The sequence below is a fragment of the Chiloscyllium plagiosum genome, chromosome 13, assembly GCF_004010195.1.
Source record: "Chiloscyllium plagiosum isolate BGI_BamShark_2017 chromosome 13, ASM401019v2, whole genome shotgun sequence".
In the NCBI taxonomy this organism is placed as follows: Eukaryota; Metazoa; Chordata; class Chondrichthyes; order Orectolobiformes; family Hemiscylliidae; genus Chiloscyllium; species Chiloscyllium plagiosum.
The window spans coordinates 35040388-35066935 of NC_057722.1; the positions used below are offsets into that span (position 1 = coordinate 35040388).

Below are 26548 nucleotides of genomic sequence, written 5' to 3' on the forward strand. Positions count from 1 at the left end.
ATCTAAGGATATCAGGTAATTCGGAAGGATAGGCAGGAAATAAAGGGAGGTGGGGTCACACTTAATTAAGGATGAGATTGGGGCAATAGAGAGAGACGATATAGGATCTAAGGAGCAAAATGTTGAATTCATTTGGATGGAGATCAGGAATAGTAAGAGAAAAAAAAAAATGGTGGAAGTAGTCTATAGGCCACCAATAATAATGCTACAACGGCACAGGCAATCAATCAAGAAATATCTGATGCATGTAAGAATGGAATGGCAGTAGTCATGGGGGACTTTAACATGCCCATTGATTGGCCGAATAAAGTTGGTACAGACAGTCTTGAAGAGGAGTTAATAGAACATAGAACATTACAGCACACGCTATCCAATGACCCTTAACATTGGTGAGTCTACTACTGTTGCAGGCAGTGCGTTCTACGCCCCTACTACTTTCTGAGTAAAGAAACAACCTCTGACATCTGTCCTATATCTACCACCCCTCAATGTAAAGCTATGTCACCTCGTGCCAGCCATCACCATCCCAGGAAAAAAGGCTCTCACTGTCCAATCTATCTAACCCTCTGATTATCTTATATGTCTCTATTAAGTCACCTCTCAACCTTCTACTCTCCAATGAAAACAGCCCTAAGTACCTCAGCCTTTCCTCGTAAGACCTTCCCTCCAAACCTGGCAACATCTTGGTAAATCTCCTCTGAACCCTTTCCAAAGCTTCCAAATCCTTCCTATAATCCGGTGACCAGAACTGTACATAATACTCCAAATGTGGCCACACCAGAGTTTTGTTCAGCTGCAGCATCACCTCATGGTTCTGAAACTCAAACCCTCTACCAATAAAAGCTAACACACCATATGCCTTCATAACAACCCTATCAACCTGGGTGGCAACTTTCAAGGATTTCTGTATCTGGACATCGAGATCTCTCTGCTCATCTACACGACCAAGAATCTTACCATTAGCCCAGTACTCTGCATTCCTGGTACTCCTTCCAAAGTGAATCACCTCACACTTTTTCTCATTTAACTCCATTTGCCATCTCTCATCCCAGCATATCTATGTCTCTCTGTAACCTATAATATCTTTCGTCACTATCCACAACTCTACCAATCTTGGCGTCATCCGTAAATTTACTAACTCATCCTTCTGTGCCCTCATCCAGGTTGTTTATAGAAATGACAAACAACAATGGATCCAAAACAGATCCTTATGGTATCCCCCTAGTAACTGAACTCCAGGATGAATATTTCCCATCAACCACCACTCTGTCTTCTTTCAGCTCGCCAATTTCTGATCCAAGCCACTAAATCACCCTCAATCCCATGCCTCCGTATTTTGAGTCTACTGTGGGAAACCTTATCAAATGCCTTACTGAAATCCATAAACACCACATCAATGGCTTTAGCCTCATCCACCTGTTTGGTCACCTTCTCAAAGAACTCAATAACATTTGTGAGGCACCACCTACCCTTCACAAAACCATGTTCACTATCCCTAATCAACTTATTCCTCTTTAGAGGATTATGAATCCCACCTCTTATAACCCTTTCCAACACTTTATCCACAACCATAATTACCAGGGTTGTCTTTACTCCCCTTCTTGAGCAAGGGGATAACATTTGCTATCCTCCAGTCTTCTGGTACTATTCCTGTAGACAATTACGACATAAAACTCTGCAATCTCCTCCCTGGCTTCCCAAAGAATCCTAGGACTGACCCATCTAAAGTACTTGAATTATAGTATTCCCGGTCAATATTTGGAAAGTTAAAATCCTCCATAACAACTACCCTGTCACTCTCGCTCCTATAGAGGATCATCTTTGCTATCCTATCCTCTACATCTCTGGAACTATTCGGAGGCTGATAGAGAATTCCCAACAGGGCAACCTCTTCTTTCCCGTTTCTAATCTCAGCCCATACTACCTCAGCAGACAAGTCCTCAAAATCCTTTCTGCAACCGTAATACCGTCCTTGACTAACAGTGCCACACCACCCCCCCCTTACCATTTTCTCTATTCTTACTGAAATATCTAAATCCCAGAACCTGCAATAACCATCCCTGTCCCTGCTCTATCCACATCTCTGAAATGCCCACAACATTGAAATGCCAGGTACAAACCCATGCTGCAAGTTCACCCATCTTATTCCGGATGCTCCTGGCGTTGAAGTAGACACATTTCAAACCAACTTCTTGCCTGCCAGTGCCTTCTTGCAATCTTGAAATCTTAGTTCTGGCTTCACTACTCTCATCCTCCTGTAAACTCCAACTACAATTTCGGTTCCCATCCCCCTGCTAAATTAATTTAAATCCACCCGATGAGCATTAGCAAATCTCCCCCCCCAGGATATTGTTACCCCTCTGGTTCAGGTGAAGACCATCCTGTGTGTAGTGGTCCCACCTACCCCAGAAAGAGCCCCAATTATCCAAGAATCCAAAACTCTCCCTCCTGCACCATCCCTGTAGCCACGTGTTCAACTTCTCTCTCTTTTCCTCACCTCGCTAGCATGTGGGTTCATAGAACTCTTATGTGATAACTTTCTTGAACAGCATGTTACTGAACCTACAAGGGAGCGGGCAATCTTAGATCTGTTTCCGTGTAATGAGACAGGTAAAATTAATGATCTCGTGGTAAGGATCCTCTCCGAAAGAGTGATCACAGTATGATCGAAATTCGGATACAAATGGAGGATGAAATAGCATCATCAAAAACTAGGGTGCAATGTTTAAATAAGGAAGAATATAATGTGATGAGGAAGGAGTTGGCTAAATTAGACTGGGAACATGGGTTATATGGTGGAACAGTTGAGAAACAGGGGAGGACTTTCAAAGAGAATTTTCACAGTGCTCAAGGAAAGTACATTCTGGCCAAAAACAAGGATAGCAAGGGTAGGAAGGGCCAACCTTGGATAACCAAGAAAATAAAGGAAGGCATCCAATTGAAAGCTCAGGCTTACAAAGTAGACAAGAGTATTGGGAAACAGAAAAATTGGGAAAACTTTAAAGAGCAACACAAAAACCACGAAGCAAGCAATAAAGAAAGGAAAGATAGATTATGAATGCAAACTAGCACTGAATATAAAAACAGGCAGGAAATGTTTTTATAAATATATAAAATGGAAAAGAGTGGCTAAAGTGGACATAGGTCCCTTGCAGGATGAGAAAGGGAAATTAATATTGGGTAATGCTGGAACATTCAACAACTATTTTGTGTCAGTTTTCACAGTGGAATGTGTCCAACACCCCACAGAATTATGTTAACGATATGATGGGAGGTGAGGACATCAATTCAATTGTTATCACTAAAAGGGTAATGTTGAGTAAACTTGAGGGTCTAAAGGTAGTTAAGTCCCCTGGTCCTGACAGAATGCATCCCAGAGTGCTGAAAGAAATGGCAAAAGATACAGTAGATGTATTAGTGGTAATTTACCAAAATTCACTGAACTCTGGGCAGGTTCCGGCAGACAGCAAGACAGCAGATGGCACGCCACTGTTTAAAAAAGGGTGTAGACAAAAGGCGGGTAACCACAGACCAGTTAGCTTAACATCTGTAGTTGGGAAAATGCTGGAGGCTATCATTAAAGGAGAAATAGTGAAAAATCTGGATGGAAAGGGTTCGATCAGGCAGATGCAGCATGAATTCAGGAAGGGAAGGTCATGTTTGACCAAACTTACTGGAGTTCTTTGAGGATGTAACAAGCGCAGTGGATGGAAGGGAACAGGTGGATGTTGTATACTTGGATGTCCAGATGGCGTTCGATAAGGTGCCACATAAAAGGCTCACCCATAAGAAAAGAATACATGGAGTTGCGAGGAATGTACTAGCATGGACAGAGGACTGGTTAACCAATAGAAAGCAGAGTTGGGATAAATGGGTACTTCTCTGGTTAGAGATCAGTGGTGACTGGGGTGCCACAGAGTGGGTGGTGGGCCCTCAACTGTTCATGATATATATAAATGATTTAGAAGTGGAGACTGAGTGTAACATATCCAAGTTTGCTGATGACATTAAATTGAGTGGAAAGGCAAACTGTGCAGAGGATGTGGAGGGTCTACAGAAAGATTTATTTAGTTTAAGTGAGTGGACAAGGGTTTGGCAGATGGAGTACAATATTGGTAAATGTGAGGTTATCCATTTTGGAAGTAAAAATAGTAGGTCAAAGTATTATTTAAACGGTGAAAGATTGCAGCATACTGTTGTGAAGAGGGACTTAAGTGCTCATACATGATCACTAACAGTTGATTTGCAGGTGCAACAGGTAATCAGGATGGCAAACGGAATATTGGCTCTCATTGCTAGAGGGACTGAATTTAAGAGTAGGGAGGTTTGGCTGTAATTGTACAAGGTGTTGGTGAGACCGTACCTGGAGGAGGTTCACCAGGTTGATTCTGGAGATGAGGGAGTTACCCTTTGAGGAGAGGTTGAGCCACGTGGGTCTGTATTCGCTAGCATTTAGAAGAATGAGAGGGGATCTTACAGAAACATATAAAATTATGAAAGGGATAGATAAGATAGAGGCAGGCACGTTGTTTCCGCTGATGGGTGAGACTAGGGCTAGGGGTCATGGCCTCAAGATTAGAGGAGTAGATTTAGGACAGGGATGAGGATGAACTGCTTTTTCCAGACAGTAGTGAATCTGTGAAATTCTCTGCTCAAGGAAGCAGTAGAGGCAGCTTAATTAAATATAGTCAAGACACAGTTGGATGGGTTTTAGCATGATAGGGGAATTAAGGGTTATGGGAATAATGCAAGTAAGAGGAGCTGAGATTATGGATAGATCAGCCATGATTTTAATGAATGGCGGAGCAGGCTTGATGGGCCAAATGGCCTACTTCTGCTTCTATTACTATAATATTATGATAAGCATTCAGGTAAGCTACAGTTGCGAGCTATCAATTCTGACTTAGATGTTGAGAACTTGCACCATCTAGTTTCTCGAGGAATGGAATTGGAAGTGGTTTATAATTAAAATGAGTTAGGGCTTCAATGAGATGTAAATGCGTGGAAGAAGTGTAGTCGCTGCAATTTGGGAAAAATGGTCCTCAACATTGAATTTCTGATCTTTTCATTTTCCCACCTTCTCGCCTTTGTTCTTGCTACACCAGGAAAGATAAGATCAACCAATATGTCCATCCATTATATTTTGACCTGCACTGGAAAGTGTTGGAATTTCCAAATGAGCTGTCTTAGGTGGCACCCTGTCAGACCTTGCTTCTGTTCCAAATTCTCACCTCCTCAACATGAATAATTGTGCCTTAATCGAATAATATTGAGGTGAGTCATTTTATTACATTATCAAATGCTTAGGAAATGGGCTAGTGCATTTTGTGAAGATTGTTTAAGGAGTAGAGACATGAAAGATTAATGAGCTTGTGTTTATGAATAAGAACAGCTCTATTGTCCTCACCTGATATTCATATGTGGGTACTTCCACTGATTAGCAAAGGGGCCAAACACACAGGCTCATACCTGGAACATTCTGGGAGGGTCTGTACAGCTCAACTGCTTAATATATGAAATTATTGGGGCATTACACGCTCTCCTAAAAAATGTTAAAACGCTAGGCATTTGTAATAAGAAGAACATACCTCTGCTTTGGCCTGGTCCAGTTCACGTTTTAGCTGCTGTACCTCCTGCTGTGTTTCTCTTAACTCAATTGATTTCTGCTGTATTTCACTCCTCAGTTCCTCAGTTATGGATTCTATTTTGCCCTGTTCTTGTTTTAGCTGTCCCTCTAGCTGAGAGATTACCTTTTCCAAGTTATAGATTTTACAATCTTTAGAACGTCCACTCTCTATTGACCGACACTGAATGTCTTGAAGCTCTTTCTTCAGTTTGCTCACGTCCAACTGTAATGCTTTGGTAGCATCACTGATTAAGTCAGAAACCTAACAAAAAACATCCAAAATATAATCCATATAGAAATTAGTTGAGATGAAAAAGTACTTGATTTATCAAACTTCAATTTTAATATCCATCTATTTACAAATTTGCTAGAAAGACAAACATTAAACACTGATGATCTAACAGCTGTCTCTTTCAAATAATGACAGTTAGTTCTACATATGGCTATAAGAAGAAAGTTAAACTTCATAGAGTTAATAAGCATTATATTGTGACAGGAAAGCTTAAATTTTACTTTTGAAATGATTTTACATTTTTAAATTATTTGTTATTTTAACACATTGTAAAGCACCCCTATAGCCTTCCTAAAGTATGACTTCTGTTATCTCTGTAGAGTTCCACAAATATAATAGAATATCTGGAAATAGCAGTTATGTTAAGAGAGTGTGTGGATGAAGTCCACGGGCGGCACGGTGGCACAGTGGTTAGCACTGCTGCCTCACAGTGCCAGAGACCTGGGTTCAATTCCCACCTCAGGCGACTGACTGTGTGGAGTTTGCACGTTCTCCCCGTGTTTGCGTGAGTTTCCTCCGGGTGCTCCGGTTTCCTCCCACAGTCCAAAGATGTGCAGGTCAGGTGAATTGGCCATGCTAAAATTGCCCGTAGTGTTAGGTAAGGGGTCAATGTAGGGTATGGGTGGGTTGCCCTTCGGCGGGGCGGTGTGGACTTGTTGGGCCGAAGGGCCTGTTTCCACACTGTAAGTAATCTAATCTAATCTAAAAAAAAGTCTATAATAAACACAAAATTGTACACTAATTGTGAAGGGAATGGGCTTGTCAAGAATGGACTTTTACAATCATCCATGCTTTCTTATGGTCTTAATTTCCAACAATTGTCTTAAAATCTGAATGCTTAACTAGTATTTAGATACATCCAGTACATATTAGTCTCATCCACGTTTATCACACCTCTTTTATGCTCTTAAGCACTTTATATCCTGGCTTTAGCATTTTGTCATTTTAACTGTTATTATCCTTTGTTTGATTAAGATGTTTCCTTGTGCCCTGATTAAGTACAACATTTAATCAATTCACAGTTTGATTAAAGATACATTTGTAACTTTATTTTGAGTTTCTTAGACAAAAAATGACTATCCTCAAAAATAGTTTCCTGGACCCAAGTGTTTTGGGAAGTGTGAGATCATTAAAACTGTTACCTTAATGCACTTCATTTACTTTACAAGCAGCTACTGTTTAGAAATTCTGGATTATTGGTGCTGGAGGGGCACAGCAGTTCAGGCAGCATCCCTGGAGCTTCGAAATCGATGTTTCGGGCAAAAGCCCTTCATCAGGAATAAAGGCAGTGAGCCCCACTCACCCATTGTACTCTATGCTACTTTCTCCCTACCCCCACCCTCCTCTAGCTTAAAGGCAGTGAGCCTGGAGCGTGGAGAGATAAGCTAGAGGAGGGTGGGGGTAGGGAGAAAGTAGCATAGAGTACAATGGGTGAGTGGGGCTCACTGCCTTTATTCCTGATGAAGGGCTTTTGCCTGAAACGTCAATTTCGAAGCTCCTTGGATGCTGCCTGAACTGCTGTGCCCCTCCAGCACCACTAATCCAGAATTTTTAAACAGGAGCTGCTTGTAAAGTAAATGGTGCATTAAGGTAACAGAATCTGGTTTCCAGCATCTGCAGTCATTGTTTTTACCTACTGTTTAAAAATTGTACTGCATATGAAAATTGTACTGATCAATATTGTGTAAGGGCTTTGGGACCACATCCCCAACCCCTCCCATTTATCTCTCCATCCCAGAGACTCCCTGCCTCATTCCTGAAGGGCTTTTGCCTGAAACATCGATTTTCCTGTTCCTTGGATGCTGCCTGATCTGCTGTGCTTTTCCAGCACCACTCTAATCTTGACTCAGATCCCCAGCATCTGCAGTCCTCACTTTCGCCTTTGGGACCCTGAAGCAACTTTTAAATTTTGTCATGGAACTGGGTGTCCCTGATCATAAATAGAGCAGTGTGGACAAAGTTAGGACACACTGCACTGCCCTTTGGAAGAAGGCTACCAGACCTCACCAATCTAGATTGGAAGTCTCACATGAGCACATGGACACAAACATATGAAGAAGATGGATTAAACCTTACCTAATGTAACTATAAATCACAGCCTTTATATATTACGTTTTATAATGTATTATAAATAATGTTATTTTGAAGTCTAAGTGTGAAGACAGTTCTTGGCTTGTTCTACCTCCTTCCTAACCTCCAGGGATCTCCCATCCACAGCCTCCAACCTCATTGTGAACCCTGCACTGCCTGATTCTACCTCCTTCCCAAGATTCACAAACCTGATGGCCCCAGTCTCAGCCTGTAAAACTAAACTCACCTCTTCCTACCTCAACACCATCCTGTCCCCCTTAGTTCCCCACCTATGTTCGTGACACCATCCATGCCCTTCTATTCCTCCAAGATTTTCATTTCCCCACTCCAATACCTCATCTTCACCATGGACATTCGGTCCCTGTACACATTGATCTGCCATGATGAAGGTCTCCAAGCCCTCTATTTCTTCCTTTCACACTGTCTCAACCAGCACCCTTCCACTGACACCCACATCCGCCTAGCTGAATTGGTCCGCACCCTCAACAACTTCTCCTTTCGATCCTCCCATTCCTCCAAACCAAAGGGTAGCCATGGGCACCCGCATGGGATGCAACTATGCCTGTCTGTTCGTTGGATATGTGGAACTGTCCATCTTCTGCAGTTACACCGGCACCAACCCCCTACCTGTTCCTCCGCTAAATCAATGTCTGTATCGGCGCCGCCTCGTGCTTCCATGAGGAGGTTGAACAGTTCATCAACTTTACCAACACCTACCACCCAGACCTCAAATTCACTTGGACCATCTCGGAAACCTCCCTCCCCTTCCTGGACCTCTCTATCACCGTCTCTGGCGACCGACTAACTACAGACATATACTACAAGCCCACAGTCTCCCACAACTACTTAGACTACACTTCCTCCCACCCTACCTCCTGTAACAACACCATCCCTTATTCCCAATTCCTCCGGCTCTGCCGCATCTGTGCCCAGGTTGATCAATTCCACCTCAAAACGTCCCAGATGGCCTCCTTCTTCCACGATCGCAACTTCCCTTCCCAAGTGGTTGACGATGCCCTCCAGCGCATCTCCTCCACTTCATGCAGAACTGCCCTTGAACCCCACCCCTCCCAACGCAACAAGGACAGAACCCACCAGATCCTCACCTTCCACCTCATCAACTTTCGCATACAACGCATTATTCTCCGCCACTTCTGCCAACTCCAAACGGATCCCAGAGATATATTTTCCTCCCCATCCTATCAGTGTTCTGAAAATACCATTCCCTCCGCAACTCCCTCGTCAGGTCCACACCCCTCCACCCCACTTCTGGCACCTTTCCCTGCTACCGCAGGAAGTGCAAAACCTGCACCTACACCACTCCCCTCACCTTCATCCAAGGCCCCAAGGGATCCTTCCACATCTGTTTGAAATTTACCTGCATTTCTACCAATGTCATCTACTGCATCCATTGCACCCGTGCGGTCTCCTCTACATGGTGAAGACAGGACGCCTTCTTGTGGATCGTTTCAGAGAACATCTCTGGGACACCCACACCCACCAACCCCAACACCCCATGACTGAACACTTCAGCTCCCCCCTCCCACTCCGTCAAGGAAGTGCAGATCCTGGGCCTCCTCCACTGCCAAACCGTTACCACCCGACGCCTAGAAGAAGAACACCTCATATTCCGCCTTGCAACCGTGCAACCACATGGGATAAATGTGGATTTCAACAGCTTCCTCATTTCCCCTCCCCCCACATAATCCCAGTCCCAAGCCTTTAACTCAGCACCGCCCTCCCGACCTGTCCTTCAATCTCCCCTCTGAAGTATCACCTTCTCCCGCACCTTCATCCACCTATCGTTTTCTCAGCTACTTTCCCCCAACTCCACTCCCCTCCCATTTATCTCTCAACCCCAACCCACACGTATCATTCCTGATGAAGGGCTTATGCCCCAAACATCAATTCTCCTGCTGCTCGGATGTTGCCTGACATGCTGTATTTTTCAAGCACTACACTGTCAGTCCGGCATGAAACTAAACTCAGAGTTTGGCACCAACCACATGATAAAAGATGGTGTCAGGATAGGATATACTGCCTAGAAAATCACGACAGCACTGAAGATCAGGAATAGGGCTGAGATCATCTGGTGAAGTGAAGAATTAAAAAAAACACTTTTTTCAATAAAGAGCCAGTACAGTTTTAAGACCAGCTAGTAGCCAGGAAAGCCACAGAGCTGAACAACAGATGTGAAAGAAAGATCCCTGAAAAGAAAACTCTCCAGAGAAACCATCTGAACACTCTGTTCCAAATCAGTAACAGAAGAAACATGCCTTCAAAAAAAGTAGCAAGTAGCTAAGGGGAGAAATCAGAATCAAATACCCACAAAAAGCAGCCAACACCAGACATTCACAGATTTCATATGAATACAGTTTCACAAATTATTTTGCTCATTAATAATGGTAAAGAATACTGCAAGAAAATAAAACATTTGATAAAATGTGACTTGAAAACATATGTGTATCACACTAGGAATATAATGGGCTGTGTAACTATTTTCTTGCATATGTTGTATACTTAGGTTGCTCATATGCACTCACAAACAAATGTACACAATCATGAGATCACAGCATTTCAAAACCTATTTTGATTAAGATATACCAGAAACCTGTGCCTGTAGTGTCTTGCGCTCTTCATTGTGTTTATTTATTAGTTCTTGCTGTTTTTGTCTTTCTGTATCAATTTCAATCTTTGCTTCTTCCTTCATCTGAAGTGCTAATTCCTTAAGCTCTGTGTAGTGATGAGCCTGTTGCTTGGATAACTCAGTATCTATCTGGAGAACAAACAATGAGCATTGCTTACGGCTTAGAATAATATGAATAGAATCAAATATCAGTAACTACATTTTCTGTGCAAAGAATTTAAAATTTACCAAGTGGGGAAAAGTTAATTCAAATTAGCACATATTGCCTTTTTTCATGAATTTTTACTTTTATTACTGGTACAAGAGCAGGTTTTAGCATTTTTTAAGTAAGCAATATTATGGATATGACAACAATATTAGTTATAAATGACTGAAAATATTATATTCCTAGAGTTGATTGAATGATTTTCAAATGCAAGAATTACCTAGACACGCCAAAGGATACATATTTGAGGTAATAAATCATTTACAAAATGATAATACAATCAAGCATAGATAACATGGCTTAATGAAAAGGAAACCATATTCTACATAGTTCCTTGAGGGTAACCAGTAGCATTGATAAGGAGGAATGAATAGATGCATTTCCAAAAGGTACTCAATAAAGTATCATAAAAAGAGTTACTATATAAGGTACGATTTCAATAATACAATATTTTGGCATGCTAAGAAGATTGGGTAACTTGGAGATAATGAGGACTACAGATGCTAGAAAGTCAGAGTCAGTAAAGCATGGAGCTGGAAAAAGCACAGCAGATCAAGTAGCATCAGAAGCGCAAGGAAGTCGATGTTTTAGGTCGGAACCTTTCCTCTGGACTGGAGAGAGAGAGAAGGGGGCTGAGAAATAATTGGATAACTATTAGGAAACAGAAATGCGAGAAAAATGGATCAGTTGAAATTGACAACTTTAATCAGTGCAGTGCACAATAATCTATGTGAACAACATGGATGAAGGGACCAAATGTTTAATGGCCAAATTTGTTGCTGATGTAAGTATGTGAGGAAAGCAAATTGTGAATATGATACAAAGGACTGAATTTTCATTCCTAAGTTGGGAGTGTAGAGTCTGGAAAATTTCTGGCTCCATAAACCTCACTAAAGAGAAAGTGCCTCAGGAGGTCCAATGTTGATACTGGGGAAATGGAGTTTAAATAGAAGTAAGGCCTACTACCCCTCAAAACAGGATGGAAGAGGCAACATTATAACATAAGAACTAGATGCAGAAGTCAGCAATTCAATCTCCCTAGCCTGTTTTGACATTTAATATGATCATCGTTGATCTCATCTCAGCCTCAATTCCACTTTACTGCCAGATCTCCATAACCCTTCAAAATGTTTCTAATTAAAAATCTGTCTCTCTCCTCCTTAAATTTACTCAGTCTCCTGGCATCCATGTAATTTTGGGTCATCAATTTGACAAATTCATGATCCTTTGAGAGAAGTAATTTCTCCTCATCTCTGTTTTAAATTTGCTACCCCTTATCCAAAACATGATCCCTTGTTCTAAATTGCCCCACAATCCCCTTTAGCATCTTATATACCTCAATTAGATCCGTTATCATTATTTTAAAATCTAAAGACAACAGGTTTAAATGTTCACTCTCGCTTCATGAGACAAACTTATCTCTGGAACCAATCTGGTGAACCTCCTCTGAACTGCCTCCAATACAACTACATTCTCCTCAACTGTAGGGACCAAAACTATGCAATACTCCAGGTGCAGTTTCACTAATGCCTTGTACAGCTGGAGCAACATTCAACTACTTTTACATTATATCTCTTTAGCAATAAATGTCAAAATTCCATTTGCCTTCTTTATCACCTGCTGTACCTACAGACTCTTTTCTGTGATTCATGCAGAACATCCAGAGCTCTCTACACCAAAGCATTTTGTAGTTTCTCTCCATTTAGATAAGTTGCCTTTCTATTCTTCTGACCAAAATGAGTTGGAGAATTAAACGTTTTCCTTCACAGTCATAGAGTTATACAGCACAGGAACAGACCGTTCAGTCCAACTTGCTAGCACTGACCAGATATCCCTAACCTGAACTAGTCCCATTTGCCAGCATTTGGCCCATATGCCTCTAAACCCTTCCTATTCATGTACCCATCCAGATGTAATTTAGGAACTCTTATCCTCAGGAGATAGTGAAGGTGGGGTAATTCAATATTTTGAAGGTGGTAAAGGTAGATTCTTGTTAGGCAAGGGAAGCAAAGGTTATCAGGGGGTAGATGGAAATTTGGAATTCAAAACATAAATAGATCTTACTGAATGAAGGAGCAGGCTTGGATGCTTTCTTTTGCTCCTAATTCATATGTTCACATTCCAAAACCATGTCCCCCACCAACTTCCTTTTTTCCTTAAACCTTCTATGCCACTTACCAGTTTGCACTCATAGGCAGACTTCAGGATCCAACTTGAGAATATGATCAAGTTATAGGTTTCAATTGATTAAATTAACATATTTATTGATTAAAAACATATTTGCTACATTTAAACTCCTTTAACAATTTATGCCCTTATAAAAAGAAGTATTTTTGTTTATGGCTCTACATCTACTTGAAACTGTCAATCAATCTGTGAACTAAAACACATCCTGATATTAGAGGTTGGGATCCCATTGAATTTGAACGTTTTCAGTATTTTCTGTGTGGCATAAGACCTCAAGCAATGGCTGTTCCACCAGTTACATCCCCCTTTCTTAAACATTAAGCAAAACTTCTTATACAAGGAGAAAAGGCAAGTTCAAGATGATTGGTATAGAGTCTACCACTCCATTGACTCCTGGTGTCCTAAGTTGTTTAGGAAAAACAGAAGGGTTTGTTCTTAGGTAAAATGAAAACTAACCTTATAATGGAAGTGGGAAAGCAGGACAATGGTTATTTTGTTGTGAACAGTAGCTGAAAAAGTTTCAGACAAGTTATTAACTGCCATTGTAGATTACCAACTCTAAAGAAGGGTACCTCAATAAATGCTCAGAGTTAGAGGGTATGTCCTTCTTGAAGGACAATGCTCACTTGAAAGTTGTCTCTTTCAGATTGAAAATGGTCCAGTAGAGGTGGATGTCGCCTCCACCACTTTGAATTGCTACTAGTTGTATACTTTTCTGCCTAATTAATAAATGTATCATATCTAATCTGTTGCATCTTAACAAATATCTACCATATCACAGACCTTCCCTTTTTCTTATTTTCCCCACTCTTACTTTCTTTTGTTGAAAAGATTTTCTAACCTTCTAAATTTCTAATAATTCTGACGAAAGCTTACAGACTTGAAGCATTACTCCTATCTGTGTAGAGTTTGCACATTCTCCCCGTGTCTCTGTGGGTTTCCTCCAGGTGCTCCGGTTTCCTCCCACAGTCGAAATATGTGTAGGTCAGGTGAATTAGCCATGCTAAATTGCCCATAGTATTAGGTGCATTAGTCAGAAGGAAATGGGTCTGGGTGGGTTACTCTTCTGAGGGTTGGTGTGGATTTCTTGGGAATCTAATTTTTCCCACAGGTGGCACAGTGGCTCAGTGGTTAGCACTGCTGCCTCACAGCATCAGGGACCTGGGTTCAATTCCCACCTCGGGCAACTGTCTGTGTGGAGTTTGCACATTCTCCCCATGTCTGTGTGGGTTTCCTTCGGGTGCTCCGGTTTCCTCCCACAATCCAAAGATGTGCAGGTCAGGTGAATCGGCCGTGCTAAATTGCCCATAGTGTTAGGTGCATTAGTCAGGGGTAAATTTAGGGGAATGGGGCTCGGTGGGTTGCCCTTCGGAGGGTTGGTGTGGACTTGTTGGGCTGAAGGGCCTGTTTCCACACTGTAGGGAATCCAATCTAATTACCATTTTTCTTCTCTCCACAGATGCTACCAGATCTGCTAAGTATTTCTTATTTCTTTTGTCCTGCCCACACTACACCAAAAATATTCTATAAGAACAAACTTTACCAAAACAAATTCAAAATGGTTCTAATTCTGGCAAAAAATGTTTTCTAAATTATAGTTGCCATGCTAGTTCCTCACACACCTATTAAATATCTCTCTGCTGCATGCTACTGCATCCTGTACTACCCAGTTTGTTTGGAGGGAGCTCCAGGCCAGAAGGGATTTTAAAAATGCTTTCATATCATGTGGACATCATTGGCAAAACCCAGTATTTTTTCCTCACTGCAAATTCTCTTGAAACAAATGGCTTGCCAGGCCAATTCATAGAGCAAATAAGCGTCAGCCATATTTGTTTGGCTTGGATAGAAGGTTAGATAGGGTAAGGGCAGCAGATTTTCTTCTTGAAATGCTATTAGTGAACCATTTATGTTTATACTACAATTGGTGATATTTGACCTGATCACCATTCCTGAGACTAGCTTTATATTTCAAATTTATTAATTAAATTGAAACTTCACTAGCAAGCACCATGGTGGGATTTGAATCCAAGTTCTTACAGCATTAGCCTGAGTCTCAGAATTACTTATCCAGAGAAATCATCACCATACCACCATCTGCCTCTAAGATCCAATTTATCCGAGTCTCTGAATCATGACCTTTTGGTGTGTTTCCACCTACAAGTCTTCAGATCCTTAGTCTTTAAAGTTCCTTTCTGAAAGTGAAACAGGGAAACAAGAACACTTCCAAGTATGCTTCCATTCCCAGGGTTAGCCTGCTGCAATTTGCTGCTGCAGTATTGATAGCTATTGAGCACTACAGCTCTTTGTAAGGGGATGACAAAGCCAGTGCTGTCACTCAGATTTTAGCTCAGGATGGTGAGATCTGTTCCTGTACTGTACCCTTTTAAGCATTCCTGAGTACGGCAAATACAAGAAAATTAGATTGAGCATTGTGCCTCAGCAAGGCCAGCTGCCTAATTGTTCATCCTTCAAAGTTACTGACGCAGAATTATGTCACTCTTCAGTCTTCTGTGTATGACTTTTCTCCATTGGCAGTGCCAGTGCAATTCATTACCACAGGTACAAGAACAGGAAATTCTGTTTCAGCTATCACTTTTTTTTTTACATATAAATCATGGTTTTATTTCCTTTTTAATCTACAAATAATTAGTGAGAAGATGACCAGTCAGGCTCTCAATTTAAGAAAAATAAATATCCATGAGTAATACTACATGATCCACTAGTCCTTAAAATCTTTGCAATCTATTCAATAAAACACTTGCTAGGGTCACAATGACTTTTGTTTAATGCAGCATGAAAGATAATCTCTGTGCTGACAGTCTGTACTCTTTCACACATGTGCAAGATGTTTAGGAGGCATTAAGATTCATTTGCTTTTAACGTGTGAAGTTTCTTGTCCTTCTCGCCTCTGCACAAAGGCAGGTCAGACCCACAGTGCACGACTTCCACCACAGGTAAGGAAAGGAGGCTCTACTCAAGTCATCCTGCAAGAAACAGTACCAAACTCGATATTGTCAGCATCAGTCTGATTCACACCAGCTGAGCAACCAAATGACTCCATTGAGTTCAAATTGCTATATGTCAGATCTCTGAATAGCAAAGGCAGAGATTCCTGGTTTTTTCCTTTCCATCACATAGCTGACCAGAAATTGCTCCCATTCTCAACATTTCCCAATGGCATACGTAGGAAGACTTTGCAAGTTAATATTCAACCTGTTTGGCCACATTAGGAAAACACTCTTCTTAGCCATCAAGTATTAGAATGAAAGTGAATCCAAAGTTCCAGCTCAGAGACAGGGCTGTCCATTGTGTCACAAGGCTTCCCAGTAAATATATTATTCAAACCATGCAACTGACTTCACACAAGGTCATGCAAAGCATTAACATCCTGCTGAAGTTCAACCATGATATCATTCACTAAACAAATTCCTTCCATCTTGACAACATTATTCACTTCCATTGCTTCCTTAACTAAATACTACAGAAAACTGAATTAATTTGTATAATAAATGATGCCTATTGAGTTGATATGTGAGGTGAATATTTTTGTATCTGACTTTTTTGTTACAGAACTATACACAATCTAGGGACAGCATTACTAACAAAGATGACCGTGACCATTCAACTACTCATATTTCACAGCATGAAATATGTATGGGACTTCTATTACTCCATAGTCAATTGCCTGGCATATCAACTCAATAGGCATCAGTTATTATACAAATTAATTCAGTTTTCAGTAGTATTTAGTTAAGGAAGCAATGGAAGTGAATAATATTGTCAAGATGGAAGGAATTTGTTTAGTGAATGATATCATGGTTGAACTTCAGCAGGATGTTAATGCTTTGCATGACTTTGTGTGAAGTCAGTTGCAACAAGTTGAGTTTATGGTGAAGGTCAAAAACAATAACTTGATCTTGAATGTTTAATTACAAAATCATTACATATATGCATGACTTCATGTTAGATCAGGTATATTGCCGTTTAAAGTAGAATAATCTATTATAAATTATTATTAAAATGAATCTGCCTTTTGCTCAGTAGAAAACAGAACTTTGTTCAATGGTTGTATATGTGTTGTTTCAGATCAATGCAGCTACAGTTATTTGTGAATGGGTGAAAGGATACTTATTGTCACATGAAGTTTCTATCACAATTAAAAATTGCAAACATTTTGGAGGGCTGATATGAAGCAAATTTGAAATTTAACTGACATTGTCAACCTTAAATGGGTGTAAGTGAAATTCATTTGTTTTCAATCATCATAGCTCTTAACTTCTTTTCTTATATGTTATTCTGATGTTGCTGCTATTATTATGTTTTGTGGAAAATACCACAGTTTTGGCATCAATTGAAAGATTGGTACAGAAGAAACATAATCTATGAGACACAGTCTCAACTTACTTTCAAACTGTTTCTGCAAGTAAATGTAGGGCATTCAAGTGCAAAAGGAACTGAACATTTTATGAGTGGGAACTGAGCATTTCAATCTGATGAAGACCAAGATTTTGATTTCCTGACAGGAACAGTCTCTTGCACGATACTCATACATTGATCAATGTAAAACTTTCTTACATCATTATTGTGAACCGGCGAGATCCATTCTCTTAAAACACATCAACACCAACATCTGCCTGTAAAATTAATATTTTGGTGAAAGCTTGCAACCAGTTTTCCAGGGCAGGCTTCACATTAGATACAGATGCTTTTTGTGAAAAACTATGCCAGTGGGAATGACATTCAGCATTCAGTATGAGAATTACACCAATCAAGACTTGTGATTCTTATTAAAATCAGAATCAGCCAAGCTTTGCCATGGTTACTAACAATACAAAAAGAATTCTGTGCAAAAATTCAAGATGTTTTTCTTTAAAACAAAAGAACACTTCTGAGATAACCTTGGATAACAGTATGATTTATTTTAAAAGGCAATCTCCCCACTGATGGTTTGCCAAGACCACTTATCCAGAATGTCAGATTAATTTGTTGACTCATTCATGTTCTTCTCTCTATGGGTATTAATTGTAGTTGAAAAAAAATTCACTTGTCACAATACGTATTTAGAAAACCTAGCAAAACAGAAGTTCCCTACTTTCGCCCTCCAGCTATCTTCATCACCTAACATCTGGTGAAGATGTTCTTGAAGCTGTTTAATCCTGTTCTGATGTGAAATCACCATCTGTTCCCTGTAATAAAAAACAAAGTTACACATTGCTAAATGTTATAGAGCTTAAATTTTTATCAAAATATTCAAAACAAAATTTCTCATGAAAAACATATAAAGCATTAATTTAACAAAAATATTTTGCTGCAAACAAACAAAAGAGACAGAAAGGTACTGGATTCAAATTTATTGGACCATTCAAACTGCTGCCCAAAAAATGGACTAGATATTGCAAATAGAAGGTAGAAGGTGTTTCAACCATTTGAGTCAAATAGTCTGTGTCTGTCAATTACATTCAATGTAAAATGAGGTAGGTTACAGCTGTATTACATAAGGGTGACACAGGATGGGTGACTTTTTAAAATTACTCCCAGACATCTGAGATGTGTGAGAAAAATGATTTCCATCCATAAAGCTTCAGAGAAATAAGGAAATTAATTTATTTTTAAAGAATTCAGTTGACACTAAATGAAAGAGTGTTCTTTGGATCACCAGATATGCCTAATTAAGAGACTGTCTGAAACAAAGTGATGGAGGAACATAGTTTTGTCAAAATTGTTGGATAAGAGTCTGAAAGGCCCTGAAAGGGTTAACACTGAGGCATGCCAATATACACAACCAGTATGATGATTTCATATGGACTTGTGGGCATGACAGCTTAGGATCTTAAAAGAGTAAGACCCAACATCTAGACCTCCTCAGAGTCTTTGTAACAATGTCTATCCATCACATCGGTTAATGTGTAACTAGTTGCTAACATGCATTAAGTTATACCTTGTTAACCATAAGAGACTCTTTTAATTAGACCAAGAAATAGTTTTTCTCTACCACACTATGCCAAGCAGGCCATGTACTTTTCTAAATTTAAATAGAATAGTGGCAGCAACCTTCATCATGAGCGGCAACATAGCATAATGAACTGGTCTGTTCAGACAACATGTTAAGCTGTGATGTAAATTTGATTTGTAGCTCATACTAAATGGTACGCAGTGTTGTGAGATCTTCAAATTCAGTTCTAATTTGCCTGCTCACACAGCATAATTAGCAGCAGGGATGGGTTGAATTCGTAGGAACCCTATGAAGTAAACCCTCATTGCAATCCTCAATAAGGAAGTGTGCTCCAGTAACTGGTAAAAAAATCATTTCAAACCTGATAAGAAATGCAATGCAACAGGACAGTTAGTAACTATTTGAAAAAGGAGACTTAGTAACTCCAAAGCAGATGCATACTGTATCGCAAGGTGGTGGTTTATGGAAGCCATCCAAACTGGAGTTTAGTATTGAGTGAACAGATATTGGAGTTTCTGTGAACACAATGTAAAATCCCTGGCTGACCAAGAAAAGCTTTAAAACAACACAATAATCTAGGCTCGACAAGTGTGAAGTTTGAAATTTACTTACAGCTCAAATTGAGCATAATGAGTAGTAAGGTAAAGGTACAGCAACTGAAATAAAGTCTCACAAAATAAATATTAACAAGTGCTAGCCAAGTAAATAATTTGCCAGGATATGTGAACTTTGCTCGAACATTAACAAATTTAAATTGAATGTTTGTAACCACAAAAGAAAATAGCTATTTTTGAGCTGTCGGTGATTTTCATTGCTGCCAGGCCAGTGGCCAACCATCAAGAAAGACATCAAGTCAAGATATTAAGAAGAAAAGACAGGGTAGAAAAAGATAGACTATTGCCATATAGGGGACATAGTCTGAGAATTAGGGGGCTGGACCATTCAGGAGAGATTTAGAAAGCACTCTATACACAAAGGGTGGTAATGTTTGGACTTCTTCCACAAATGGCAATGGATGTTGGATTGTTGTCTTTTTTTCGATTCCCTATTGTGTGGAAACAGGCTCTTTAGCCCAACAAGTCCACACCGACCCTCCGAAGAGCATCCCATCCAGACCCATTTCCCTCTGACTAATGCACCAAATACTCTGGGCAAATTAGCATAGCTAATTCATCTAACCTGCACATCTTTGGACTGTGGGAGGAAACCTTAATTTTCAATCTGTATTCAATACATTTTTGTTCAGCAACGGTATTAAAAGATATGGTGCAAAAGTAGGTATATGGAGTTAGCCCACAGATTAGCTATGATCTCATTGAATGCTGCATCAGCCTCAAGGGGCTGAATGGCCTCCCCTTGTATTTATGTCCCAACAAGCTTAATTTTTCTTTCATAAATATCTCTGATAGAAACCAAACATTTCAATGCAGAATCTCAAACAATGTACAGGAATGATTTTATGGATTTACATTTAGGCAAAGAAGGGATAATTTATTGGAAAATGCCAAGCAAGGAACACAATAGACAAATACAATATAAAAGCTGTTGAAATCCAAAAATTTTTATTCAAAATTAATGATAAATAGAAAAGGTCCCTATTGTGATTAGTTAATTCCCTACTAGCAATTGATACTACAGAATGAAAAAACGCCAAATAAATTACATTTGTCAGAGCAAACTCCAGATGTCATGATCTAGAATATACATTTTATGGTGTTGAAAACACTAGTATAGTGTTTGTAAGGAATTAAATGAAAACATACACAACTGGCCAAGTTTGACAATGTCATACAATCAAACTTGTTTGTAAATTTAGCTTTGGTGTAAGCTGTATAACTACAAATGCCAGAAATTTAACTTACTGTTCCCAATGGAAATTCATAGAGGGAGAACTAATATAGAAGGATTATTTATCTGTCTGTTCCTGCTTTGTAGAAATTTCAATCATGAATGAGGTATTTGCTCAACTCAAATAAACACCTCCTACAAGTATGAAAATCAAGGTGCTGCTACATTGATAAAGCCTTGAGGGACTTTTAATCATGGCCTGATTAGGGCAGCTGCTTATGACTCAGGATCAGTAAAGTCTTGCCTCATAGTTAACAAAATTGATGCAACACTTAGTGATAAATGCATGATTGTGACTGTCGACTGCCAAACAGATAAAATTGAAAAAAATCTGCAAAGGTTTTCTTACTACACAGGAAAATAGGAACAGGAGTGGACCATTTAGTTCTACATGCCTGTTCTTCCATTCAATGAGATTATGGCTGATCTGTAGCCTAATTCCATACATCTGACTTTAGCTCATATTTCTTAATATCTTTGCTTAACAAAAAAAATCTATTGCAGATGTATAATTACCAACTGATCCTGCATCCATTTCTATTTGTAGAAGAGCGTTCCAAACACCTACTACATTTATTTATCTAAGTGCTTTATAACGGTCTGGCCTAATTCTCGGACCATGTTTCATAGTCCTATAATCCTAATCCTCAACCAGTGGAAATAGTTTATCTGTCTTTTACTGCCTTTTACCTCTTTACCTGTCTTATCCTGTTAATATCTTGGAAGACTTTAATCAGGTCACTCTTTAAAGTGTGGACCTTTTAAAGTCTAGAGAAAACAGACCCAATTTTTATAATCCGTCCTCATAACTTAACCCTCAAAGTCCAGATATCATTCTTGTAAGTTCACGTTATACTCCCCCCAAAGTCAATACATCCTTTTTCAGGTGTGGTGCTCAGAACTGCTCACAGTACTCCAAGTGGAATCTAACCAGGGTTTTGTATAATTGCAGCACAACTTCAACATCCCTGTACTCTCAACTTCTCGATATAACGGCCAACATCCCATTAGCTTTCTTGATTATTTTCTGCACCTACTCACAACATTTTAAAAAATCACTGCACCTAAACTCCCAAGTCTCTTTGGACATTCACTGTATTTAACTTCATATCATTTGGAGGCTATCCTAATCTATATATTTTTGATCCAAAATAGATAACCTCACACTTACTTACACTGAACTCCATCTGTCACAGTTTTGCTTATTCATTTAATTGTGTGCTCACAATTTCATGTTAACTGATCATGCCTCACACTCAAAATTCAGAACTCCTGCTTCCAATTCCTCCATTATCTCATTACCCTTCATTACTGAGGTAATCCACTCCAGTCATACAACACTCCATAGTTAAATTGGCTAGGCATTGAGATCAGATGAACTGCATCCAAGTACACTGAAGGAAGTGAGAATGGAGCACTGACAATAATCTTTCAGTCTGCCCTCGATTCAAGGGAGATTGCAGAGAACTGGGGAACTGCAGACATTATGCCTTTAATCAATACGTTTGTTAGGATAGGCTCAGCAATTAAAGATCAATCAGTTTCATTTCAATGGTGGGGAAGTTTCTAGAAACAATTATTCAGGACAGAATTAGTAGTCACATGGGGTAAAGGGAAGGACATTTAGGTAGAGCCAACATGAATTTCTAAGGGGGGGGGAAATCGTGTTTAACTAACTTGTTGGAGTTTTGTGAAGAGATAACAGGAAGTGTGGATCATGGTAGTATTGTTGATGCAGTGTACATAAATTTGAAAAGGCATTTGATACCGTGATAGCAATATTTGAGAAATGTTATAGCTCATGGAATAAAAGGGTAGTAACTATGTGGATACAAAACTGGTTGAGTAATAGGAAATGGAGAACAGTGATCAATGGGGTCAGTACTGGGACCCTTATTTCTTCAGATTAATGATCCAGATCATGGTGCACCAGGACAATTTCAAACTTAGTGGGAGATACAAAAGTTTGAAGCATCGTAAACAGCAAGGAGGACAGAATGCAGAACTCCAAAAGGGCAGAAGTGTTAGGAAGTAGGCAGGTAGGTGGCAGATTAGGTTCAATGCAGAGAGCTGTCAAGTGTTTCATTGTGGTGGGAAGAAACTTGACACACAGTATAAAATAAAGGTTACAAAAGAGGGTGCAGGAACAGAAGGACCTGGGTGCACATGTACATAGATCACTGAAGGTGGCAAGCTAAATGGAGACAGTAATTAATCAATTATATAGTATGCTTTGCTTTGGGGCTTCAAAAAAACAGCAAGGAGGCTATACAAGCCAGCTGTTAGATGTCGGTACCTGGGACTACGATGTTGTGGCCATCACGGAAACGTGGATAGATGTGGGACAGGAATGGCTGTTGCATAATAGGAAGTGTATGATCACATTGGAGAATGTACCAGAGACATTTAGAGAAATGGTTTCTGGTATGGGGAAATTCAGCTACGAGGATAGATTGGAGTTTGGGCTGTTCTCCTTGGAAAGAAGAAGACTGAGAGGTGATCTTTAGATTAGATTACTTACAGTGTGGAAACAGGCCCTTCGGCCCAACAAGTCCACACCGACCCGCCGAAGTGCAACCCACCCAGACCCATTCCCCTTCACCTAACACTATGGGCAATTTAGTGTGGCCAATCCACCTAACCTGCACATTTTTGGATTGTGGGAGGAAACCGGAGCACCCGGAGAAAACCCACGCAGATACAGGGAGAATATGCAAACTCCACACAGAGAGTCGCCTGAGGCGGAAATTGAAACCAGGTCTCTGGCGCTGTGAGACAGCAGTGCTAACCACTGTGCCACCATGCCGCCTGATATCCAAGATATTAACAGGATAAGACAGGTAAAGAGGTAAAAGGCAGTAAAAGACAGAAACTATTTCCACTGGTCAAGGTTTCAATGTCATGATAGATCTGGATAGAATAGATAGGGAAACATTGTTCCCACTTATGAAAAAATCAAGAACAAGATGGTGCAGACTTAAATTAGCAGAGAGAGTCTGGAATGCACTGCCTAAAAATGTGGTTGAGGCAGAGCTAATTCGGCATTCAAGAGGGCAACTGGAGATTACTTGAAAATAAACATTGCACAAGGGTATGGGAAAAGGCAGGCAAGTAGCACTAAATCATGATGCTCACTGGACACCCATTACCGACACGAAGGGCTAAATGACTCTTTCTGCATGTAAAAAAAAGATTTTGTAATATATCTATGTCCCTACAATTTCTGGCTTATTTTGGATCTCTGATTTGATGAATCCACTACTGATGGCCATGTCTTCAGATACCTAAGTTCTAAGCTTTAGAATTTCTCCTTAAATCTTTCCACCTCACTTACCTTTCTCTCTTCCTCTTAGAACCTCCCATTTTGTGCGATGTTTGATCACCTGATCAGCAAATATGACCCAGTATCAAATTTTGTTTGATAATGTGTGCTTGAAGTTTTGGAACATTTTGTTGTGTTAAAGGTGTTATATAAATGCAAATTATTGTTTTGCATACTTTGAGAAATTGAAAACAGTCTTTTATCAAGGAAAGTTTAAAAAATCAAATATTTTAAGAAAGTGTTAGCACATCTATCACAATTTTGACAGAAATGAGAATTACAGAATGCAATATTTTGGTGGAAACAAAATCCTGCTCCATGTGAAGCGGATTAATGTCATTATCTCAGACCAGTACTGAGAAACTGAAAAGAAGGTTAGAATCAAGTAGTTTCTGTCACTCTTGCCCTATCATATTTGATCTTGTCTATTTATTACATTGAGGATTTGTTATGGACGATGTGATCTTTGGATTTCTTTTTCCTTGAACTCGTAGTTTAGTATAAATGGGTTTTTTATACTGCAATTATATAAATTACCTATAGAGGTCACAGTCTGAAGCCAGTAATTAATACTAATTCTGCTAAGTAACCATGGTACTTTGTTTACTACTATTTGTGGTTCTAGTATGAGCTACGGTGTTCAGATTTTTTGCACAACTGCAATTAATTCATCCTTTGGTGCTCTACAACATCAGGGGAAAACAGAAGAAATTAACAGCATTACGTCACTGGTAGAAAAATATGGCAAAGGTCAATCAATTTAAGACAGGAAAAGATCAGAAAAAAAGTTTGTAGGTGTTGTGATGCTGCTGCTCTTTTAACAAGGTTACGTTGTCCTTGTTTTTTTTTTCAGAGGGTTTGAAAACACATAGATTCTGATATGTGTGGTTTGGATGGACTTTGGGGCCAATTTGATTATAGCGAACAGATACTGCCTTAGGCAAAATGCTTTCAAGTTTAATTAAAAAAAAACACTTGTACAATGAAAAGGGAGTGGCCAGTTCTTGCAGCTCAGCTTTTCTCCAGTTTGTTTAGGCTTTCGTAGTCTGGCTGTTCAGAGCTGCTGGTCAGTTTAAGCTGAAGAATCCAAAGAAATAACCACAATGGAAGAAGGTCCATGCTAATCTCTCTGCCATCTCTCTCTCCTGTAAGAACCTGTGTCTGATTTTATCTTTTTCTCAAGAGGGTGTTTATGGGGACTGTTGCAGGCATTTGGAACAGCATCATTAAGGTGGGATAGTCTGTTGGGTTTTCGGATAGGTTCAGTTATTTTCTGTTTTGTTCTCATTTGTTCTGGTTTCATTTGGTACTCTGTAAATAAATTCTGTTTTGTTTAAAACCGAGGGGTTTTGACTAGCTGCATTACTCCTGGAATATCCACTCTAAACCTGCTTAGAACAACGAGAAAAGTTAGGGTCTGGGCTACCTTCTTGAAATGTTTTGAGGGGGTCTGGCATGGTCCTTAACAAAGTTCATAACAATGACAAATACGGATGAGACTGAGGTAACCAAATCATATAGCTGGGTAGTGGAGACAAAAAGAGACTTTGAGATAAGGAGACTTTTCTTCCCATTAGAGTGTGAATATGTGGTATAAAGTAATTCTGGATTTTTAAACTGATATCTTGATTGGAAATGAGATCAACATCTCTTGAAAAAGGAAATTAAAGACTGAAAATGTTAATACATTTTAAGCAATCTCACAAGAAGTCAAAGATGCTGTTTTGTCATGAATATGAGATGTTTTGTTCTTTAGAAGTTGGAATTGCTATAGATTTTTGAAATGAAGCCTGAAGTCAATCTGAGATCAGAACCTTGTTTTTTTTTTTGATTGACAATTTAATTAAATAGCGAGCTAACATTGCTCTTGGTGAGGGGGAGATGAAATACAGCATTCTAAAACAGTTTTCATATCTGTAAGAAAGGTAAATACAAGAACTACTGAATGTAAATTATCTGAATGGCATTTTCATGCATCAACATTTGAGTCTGTGGTGGGTCTGTGGGGGCTGGGGTTTAATTTAACATAAGTAACACGTGTGTTTGGTTGCAGATGGAAGTATTAAAGAAGACAAAAGGGTTGATGTAAAGACCCGAGCAACTGGATATCAAAAGTAACATTCTTACAATTATGTGGGAAAATGAGGGTGATCAGGAGGAATAGGGTGTCTGCAGCACTCCTGCAAGCTCTCCTCTAAGTCATATAACATCTGATTTGGAATAATATCAGAATTCCCACACTGGGTCAAAGACCTGGAACTTTCCATCCTAATAGCACCATTTATATACCTGCAATACATGAATTCTGGTGCTTCAAGAGGGTCGCTCACCATCATATCCTCAGGGTAATTAGGGATGGGCAACAAATAATGACCCT

At 39.7% G+C, this 26548-nt stretch overlaps 1 protein-coding gene across 2 annotated transcripts in view; it reads right to left on the reverse strand.

The window, feature by feature from the left end:
* Positions 1 to 26548, reverse strand: part of lekr1 (leucine, glutamate and lysine rich 1) — a 215682-nt gene that overhangs the window by 4652 nt on the left and 184482 nt on the right. For both annotated transcript variants that reach the window (XM_043702179.1, XM_043702178.1), the window contains exons 9-11: positions 18141 to 18234; positions 10621 to 10785; positions 5589 to 5888 (exon numbers count right to left, since the gene is read on the reverse strand). In XM_043702179.1, coding sequence (XP_043558114.1) covers positions 5589 to 5888; positions 10621 to 10785; positions 18141 to 18234 — 559 coding nt within the window. The remainder of the gene's footprint in view (positions 1 to 5588; positions 5889 to 10620; positions 10786 to 18140; positions 18235 to 26548) is intronic.